A 7,721-nucleotide genomic window follows, 5' to 3' on the forward strand; every position below is an offset into this window, starting at 1 on the left:
ACTGTGGGGGGGGGGCATTAGAGTGTAAGCTCCTCTGCTGCAGAGACCGCTGGGGGGGTTGGGGGGCCAGTGAGATCCGCACCCACACCAGGGCCCTTTATTCCTTAGGTCCGCCACTGCCCCACAGTACCCCCTGTAGCGCATCTCTTCTCCTCTTACAGTGGTCTCCTCTATTATTCCTCCCTGGTGTTTATCCAGGGGTTATGTACAAGTCTAACCACAAGACAAAGATGCCAGTGATGGCATAATGAGAAATAATCTAAACCATTTGCTCTTACAGTGGTCCCCTCTATTATTCCTCCCTGGTGTTTATCCAGGGGTTATGTACTTGTCTAGCCACAAGTCAAAGATGCCAGTGAAGGCATAATGAAAAACATCTAAACCATTTGCTAATGACAGAGCACACACAACTAAAGAAAATTCCACCTAGATCCCCTGCTTGATTGAGTGGAGAAGGATGTAAGCATTTTATTAGAAATAGCCAACTTATCTTTCTAAAGATATTGCTTAATATAATACATTTTTGTCTGACTTTTTTGGTTCAATATAGTGAATTATGGTTTGTTAGTTAGGCATTACTTTTTATGCCTTCTTATTAGTGTCAATAGGTTACTATGAGATGAAATTGTAAATCTAGTATTCATTTATGCCAAGCTATGCATCCTAAGTCTGTCATTTTATTTAAAGTGGTATATTGTGTGTGATCTACTAATACTAATAGTATTGCCTGCTAAAATAATACATTGGGCAGTAATTTTACTTTACCTTCATTGTGGGGCAGACACATTTACTAGTTCTGATTGTATCTGTTCTGTTCTGAGGCTGGGTTCACACCTGGGCGTCTTTCAGCGTTGATCGAAGCACTGAAAAACGCTCAAGCAGTGAAATCCCATAATTTCCTATGGGCATGGTTCCCACCTGGGCGTATTTCAGCGCACTTTGACGCTGAAAAATGCCCTATGCCCGAATTAGTACAGGAGCTTCTTTTGGGGCTTATTTACGCGTGTATCCATTGGAATTCCTGAGTGTGGCTCGGGGTTAACAAAGCGGTAATCCCCGAGCCACACTCGGGAATACAGTGTAGGTCTTACTTTGTACGCGATCCCCGCTGTGTCCTCTGGCCGCTGCCGTCTTCCGTCCCTTGCGAGCGTCCGCGTCGCAGGGGGGCAGAACCGGCGGGAAGTTTAAAAAGTTTTTTAAAAAAACCCCCGAAAAAAATATAGAGAAAACAAGGAAAAAAAAAATCATACCGCAAGGGAGGTATAAAAAACGAGCTTCGAACGCGTGTTTCACTGAACTAAAAAACGTGCTAAAAACGAGCTGAAAATGCGCCTATAGTAATGCCCAGGTGTGAACCCAGCCTAAATGTAAGCAAACTGAAAGCAAACTGCACGCTACTCAAGATAAAAAATGTTTGCAATCTTTGCACATCACAATTATAGTAGTTACGTATGCAGTATGAACTATATCATATCCATCTCTATACCCACTACCCCGAACATGCCTCATGCATGTTTTATGTACTAAAAGTAAACATGTGCCTTAAACCTTTCTTTCACTCCTCCACCATTCTGTTTAGCGGCTAGGAGTGAAAGAAAGTCTTGTGTAAGCCACATTTGGCTCAGTTTGTTAAGAACATCTGTGGTGTCCTGTATGAAGCTCTCAGTTGTGATAACAAGGGGCTTCAGAATGTTTTCAATTAAGCCAGATATTTGTTCTGTAATTGTTTCCATACCTGTAATAATGGGTCGTCCTGGGTTTCCTGGCTTATGGATTTTGGGCAGCATGTATTGGATTGTGCCATAACTGTCAGCAATGGCTCACTCCTTTCTTCAGTGTACAGAAAACCCACAGACAGGTACAGCTACCTCCATAATGCCAGCTTCCATCCGAGTCACACTAAACAGGGTGTCATCTACAGCCAAGCAATCCGATACCACTGCATTTGCTCTGACACTGAGGACAGAGACAAACACCTGAGCACACTTCGGCGAAAGGGCTACAGGGAAAAGACTATATCCAAAAAAATTAAATCTGCCCTAAAAACACCACGGGAAAGACTCCTACAGTACAAGAAGAAAAACACAACCAGGACCCCTATTGTAGTTACCTACAACACCACTTTAGAGGTAATACGCAAAATCATCAAAGATCTACAGCCAGTACTCTCAGAAGACCCCATACTACAAGACATTTTCCCTCAGCCCCCAAAACTGGCTTTCAATCAACCACTGAACCTGAGAAGAAGATTGGTACGCAGTAAGTTGACCCCAGAAGAGGAACGGACACAGAATGGCACAGTACAATGCAAAAAACCCCGCTGCAAACTTTGCCAACATATATGTGACAAGAATACAGCGAGTCACAACAACAAAATGTACACCATTAAGGGATCATACTCATGTACATCTGCTAACGTGTTGTACATGATACAGTGTTCACCATGTGACAAAGGTTGTTACATTGGGGAAACTGGCCTTAAGCTGCATCTCAGGATGAACCTACACAGGAGCTCCATCAAGAACCACAAAACCCCACATTGACTAGAAGCAACATGGTACACCAAATTTTCTGTAGGACAAATTCCAAAATCTTAACAATGGGCATGCCAAGGATCCAATCCAAGCCAATGCTAAACAAGTATTAACCTTTTGCCAGTTTAAAATAAAACTTTGATTACACCTCTTTGAAGGTGAACATATTAATTCTGGGAGGGTACTGGCGGGATGATTCACACACTAGCCTCTCATATCTCCTAAGCTCACCACTGCATCAACTTAAATAATTTATTCATTTTTTATGCATCCAGTTTAAATTTGAAGAAGCTGATAGGTGATACATTCCCCAACATAATCTACAATTTTTTTTTTTTTTTAGTTTTGAGTGGACTATAGGACATTATTATCCAGGTTGAATTGAATGCAATCACATAACTATGGCTTGATTCGGTCTATTTTCCCAGCCTCATTTCTTTTTTCTCATGCAAATACCAGCATATGCAAATGAGAATTTTAAACTAATTATCTGCAGACCATCAAATGTGGAGTGCATGTGTGTGTGGCAGCAAGTAAGATCATGTGGAGCAGGTGTTCCATAGAATTTAATGTGGCGTAGTTAATAAAATATGATTGTGGACAGCAAATGTGAAAATAATAAATATTATAGAAATAATGGCATAGTATATATTACTGTAAATGTTACTTGAGGCATAGAAATTAAAATATTTGGATAGAAATACCTAAACATTATATAGGAGCTTAATCATTATTTCTGCACATAAAATAGTTATTGAACCACTGCTAGTGGTTATTCCCCATTCCCCCATCCTATTTCTATTGGTGACCATTGTCAAAAAGAAAGAAAGTGACAGAAAATAAAACATTTTAGAGTTGTTCCAAGAACAATATCGGTTTTAGAGACAACTATCTAAGAGGGAAATTCCCACGCTTTAGGAGCTTTCTTTTAAAGGAGAACTATGAGGTGAGTGCTTTTCACTCACCTCATAGTTCTAGCCGACCTGTGACAATGAGACTGTCACAGGTCGGCTCAGATGTATCACTGGGAAGAAATGTAAATGTAAATTCCTCCAATGATACACAGACAAAAACAATATATAACATGGCTGGTGTTTTAACCCTACTACTCTATCCAAAGCTAAAAAAAAAGTTTTGGCTATGCATACATTTTAATGCAAATAAAAAGTTATTATTTTTAGGACATAGGAATAGCCAGTCAACAGAGAAAAGAGCCAGAGGTCCAGAAGATCTTTACAGTGCACCTATGACCTTGGTTTCCAACCTGCAGCACAATGGCCACATCAACTCTTTGGTACTTGTTTTTTGGCCCTCAGACCCCAGCAACCCTTAATGAAAGAGGGAACATTGAGCTACAATTTTGTTGATCTCCACATGTCTCAATAAATGTGTCCCCAACCACACCTGAAATATTTCTACAGATTCTAGCCATCTCCTATAGTATATCTGCAGTCTCTGACAGTCTTCTATACATTTCATATATTGAATATTATGTGCAGCCCCTTGGTGGTGTCAGGGACTGCAACAGAGACACATTATACCTTGTAAGTTGACCCCCACAGGTCTATGTAGATAGATAGATAAATATAACATCATGTTTTACACACCCTTTCCACAAACTAAATGTATATCTAGATTTAACCTCTAAATGAACAACAACTCTTATGTAAGTCACTTAAAAATAATAACCTAATTTTAATGTTTACAGATCAGTGAGAACTGAGATTTTGTATTGATAATTATTAATGCAGCTCTTACCCATTCCTCCACATTAGGACCCTCTTGATAGGGCTCAAAGGGTTTTTCCCAGTAAATATTAGGTTCTCCGTAACGCCATATCTTGCTTCTTGTCTTCTGTGCAAAGAAGGATGTGACACACAGCAGAATGACCACAATAAAGCCACACACTATAGCAATGGCCTAGGAAAAACATATAGAAATGATTGCAGTAGTTTATATGGTGATAATATGTTACAAAAATAAATCCCAGCTTTTTTCTTTCAATGCAAATAACACGAGCTTACCTCCTGTGGATCCACCATGCAGTAGTGGTACAGATATTGATTCATGATGCCTGCTCCAGAAGTCACAGGAGAGTAGAACTGGTTACATAATGCCATCATCTGACTATAATACATGCCACCACTCATCTGGGCTCTTGGATTTACTCCAACAATGTACACAATAGAGGCAATAATATCCAGGGTAGCCAAAACTGCACTCAGCACCAATATAATCATAAAGAACTTACGTGATCGAGTTCCACCAGATTTAGTTACACTTGCTATAAAGAGTCCCAAGTTAGCTATAAAAGTCAACACAGCCATGGCCATCATGAAGCCACTTGCAGCTTGAGGGTTGGTCATACCATAGCCATAACCATAGCCTGAGTTACCCCCATAACCATATCCACCATAGCCACCATATCCACCATAGCCTCCACCATAGCCGTATCCACCTAAGCCGCCCATGTATCCATAGTTATATTCCCAGGACAACGTTGATGCCACACAGGCAAAAATAGCCAAACATAAAAATACAACAATGCCCTGAAGAATTCGGACAATGCCAGGTGGTGATTTCCACTTATAGAAGTGCTGTGGGGGGATGTCCTCTTGGTAAAATGAATCAGGATGGGCAGAGTGAATGTGATAACCATAGGATCCAGGACCATGGCTGTTCTGTTGAAGGTACGTAGGTGGGCTGTAATCTGGTGGGCTGTCATAGCGTTTCTGACTGTACATTGTGGTATTAGTGTCCTGTAAGGTGAAAGAAGAAACATGAAATACCATTACTTCTACACTCATTTTGCAGTTCTGCTATCTAAATCCAAAGCCATGAAGCTTTCAGTGATCTACTCACTTTCACAGTTTGTGGGCAACAGAATTTAACTGCATGCAGACCCTGACAATTCTCTGATTTGCCTCTTCTGGCCTGTTAAATATGCCAGTGAATGTGTTCTGTATTATCTGTTCATTAAGTGCAAAAATACATGTTCGTCCTGCCAAAAATCCAGTGCTGTCTTCTATCTTGTGCACTCTGTATGGTCATCAGATAACAATGCAATCAGCCCTCTCAGTGCACATCTGTGGACTACAGAACACTCCCCCCCACGTGATACATAAATGGGGAGAGGGTAAGGTGTTGTGTAATCCTAACAAATCTTCTGTCTTAGGGTAAAAACACTGCTCCTGCATAGAATAAAGTACAGTGAATAAGTGTTGTTACCTCAGGACAGGAAATATGTTACTGGCAGGATTGCCATCCGAAATAATGGGAAAAAAGCCTAACAAAAACCAAAACAGCTAATGCAACTAACGAATTGTAAGCAGAAATATAAAAATATATTGTTTTGGGTCTGGGAACAATTAAAGTGTAAGCTTTGCTACCTTGTGGTGGAATTTTTCCAGTCCAGACATGTGAAAACGAGTTCACCAAGGAAAGCAATTTCTTAGAGGAACAGAGATGAAGCTGAAAGGGTTAGTAAAGCTCTACCTACAGATTTCCACACAATTCTACCCTCCAGAAAATTATATGTTGGTTTGGTCTTAAGTGTATTTAAAGGAGAACTATGAGGTGAGTGCTTTTCACTCATCCTCATAGTTCTAGCCGACCTGTGACAGTGAGACTGTCACAGGTCGGATCAGTAGATCGGGAAGTGAGCGAACACATAGCGGCGTTCGCTCACTTCTCGATCCTGTCATGGCTCTCTGCCGTGACAGGGGGAGGGGCTGGATTCCCCTCTCCGATCTGCCAGCGCTGACTGGCGGAATGGACGGGGGAGGGGGCGGGTACAGCTGGCTCTGCCTCTAGATAGGCAGAGCCAGCTGTCACCCACGCAGCTGCGCGGATCCAGACATAGTTGTCGGGAACCGTTTCAGCTGCGGCGTGTCTGTAGATCGCGGTATACTGCGGCGTCACAGTATACCGCGAGCTGTAGCTCGCGGTATACTGAGCTTAGGGTGATGGGAGGACGCTAGTTTGTGTCCTCTCGTTACCCTTAGGAGAACTATGGGGAAAAGCCCTAACCCCATAGTTCTCCTTTAAAGTGACACTAAACTCAGGAGCTAAACCTTAAAAACGCATGCAAGTACCTTAACTATTAACAATAGTGCATCACCCAGCTGTAGATCCTCAAATCATCTCTGAATTGGTGCCGACACTGTCCTTCCTTCTGGAGGGTGGCTACTTTTGTTCCCCATGGTACCTGTGTGTGTTGTAATTAGGGATGTCCCAATACCGATGCTAGCATCGGAATCGGGCCCGATACAGGGCATTTTGACAAGTATTTGTACTTGTCAAAATGCCCCGAAGCCTAGCGCCGAAGCTTGCGCTATGTTTTTATTTTTTCTTCTTACTTACTTTGCCGAGCGTCGCGTCACTGCTGCTCCGGTGGGCGGCGCTCCGAGCGGGGTCACCTGGCAGTCTCCGGGTCCTAATTTAGGTGGCCCTATGTCTCATGGCCCTATGTCAGCGGTGGCGAACCTATGGCACGCGTGTCAGAGTGGGCACGCGGGGCCGTTTCTGCTGGCACGTGAGCCCAGGTCCGCCGTACCACTTCAAAGGTCACTGATGGGCACGCAGGCGCAGAAAAGAGCTTCAGAGACGATATCTTCTGCCACGCAAGCGCACTGAGGACGAGACGAGGCGCAGTGACGTCAACAACTGACAAGAAGGTATGTGAAGCGCCCGTAGTAGCCGACCGGAAGCCGCCGAGTCCGACTCAGTCTACCTCCTGCAGACACAGCAGTGACAGGAACGGACCTTCGGCTCTCCCCTCTCTCTTTCCGTCTCCAGCCACCCGCTTGTGTGGACGGGTTCCCACTGCCGAACACCCACTCAGCCAAGGTTCTCCTCCTCAGTGGCGGATCCAGGGGGGCAACGGGGCAATTGCCCCCCCCAAGATTAGTGTCGCGACTCCCGACTCTCCATCCACGTTCTGCCGCAGCCACCCGTCCCGCAGTGTGTACTGACAGCTGTCCCTCCAGCTCCATGTCACAGACTTTACTGCGGTTCATTGTAAAAACTTTGTACAATGAACTGCAGTAAAGTCTGTGACACACACGGAGGGACAGCTGTATGTTCCGGCGTGTGTGCTGTGCGGGGATCCGAATACAACAGGCGGCTGGCTGCCTGTCATTGACAGTGATCACTGTTAGCCTGGTGGAGAGGTGTTGCAGCCTGGAT

General features: G+C 43.6%; 1 protein-coding gene across 2 annotated transcripts in view; it reads right to left on the bottom strand.

Annotated features, from left to right (window-relative positions):
• Positions 1–7,721, bottom strand: part of LOC108785905 (occludin-like) — a 37,066-nt gene that overhangs the window by 21,946 nt on the left and 7,399 nt on the right. The window contains exons 2-3 of one of the 2 annotated variants that reach the window (XM_018555089.1): positions 4,559–5,293; positions 4,293–4,454 (exon numbers count right to left, since the gene is read on the bottom strand). In XM_018555089.1, the coding sequence (XP_018410591.1) occupies positions 4,293–4,454; positions 4,559–5,278 (882 nt within the window). In that variant the 5' untranslated portion in view covers positions 5,279–5,293. Of the gene's footprint in view, positions 1–4,292; positions 4,455–4,558; positions 5,296–7,721 lie in introns of both variants that reach the window. The other variant, XM_018555090.1, reaches the window with a different exon arrangement.

Source organism: Nanorana parkeri, unplaced genomic scaffold (assembly GCF_000935625.1).
Source record: "Nanorana parkeri isolate BGI_ZX_2015 unplaced genomic scaffold, ASM93562v1 scaffold183, whole genome shotgun sequence".
In the NCBI taxonomy this organism is placed as follows: Eukaryota; Metazoa; Chordata; class Amphibia; order Anura; family Dicroglossidae; genus Nanorana; species Nanorana parkeri.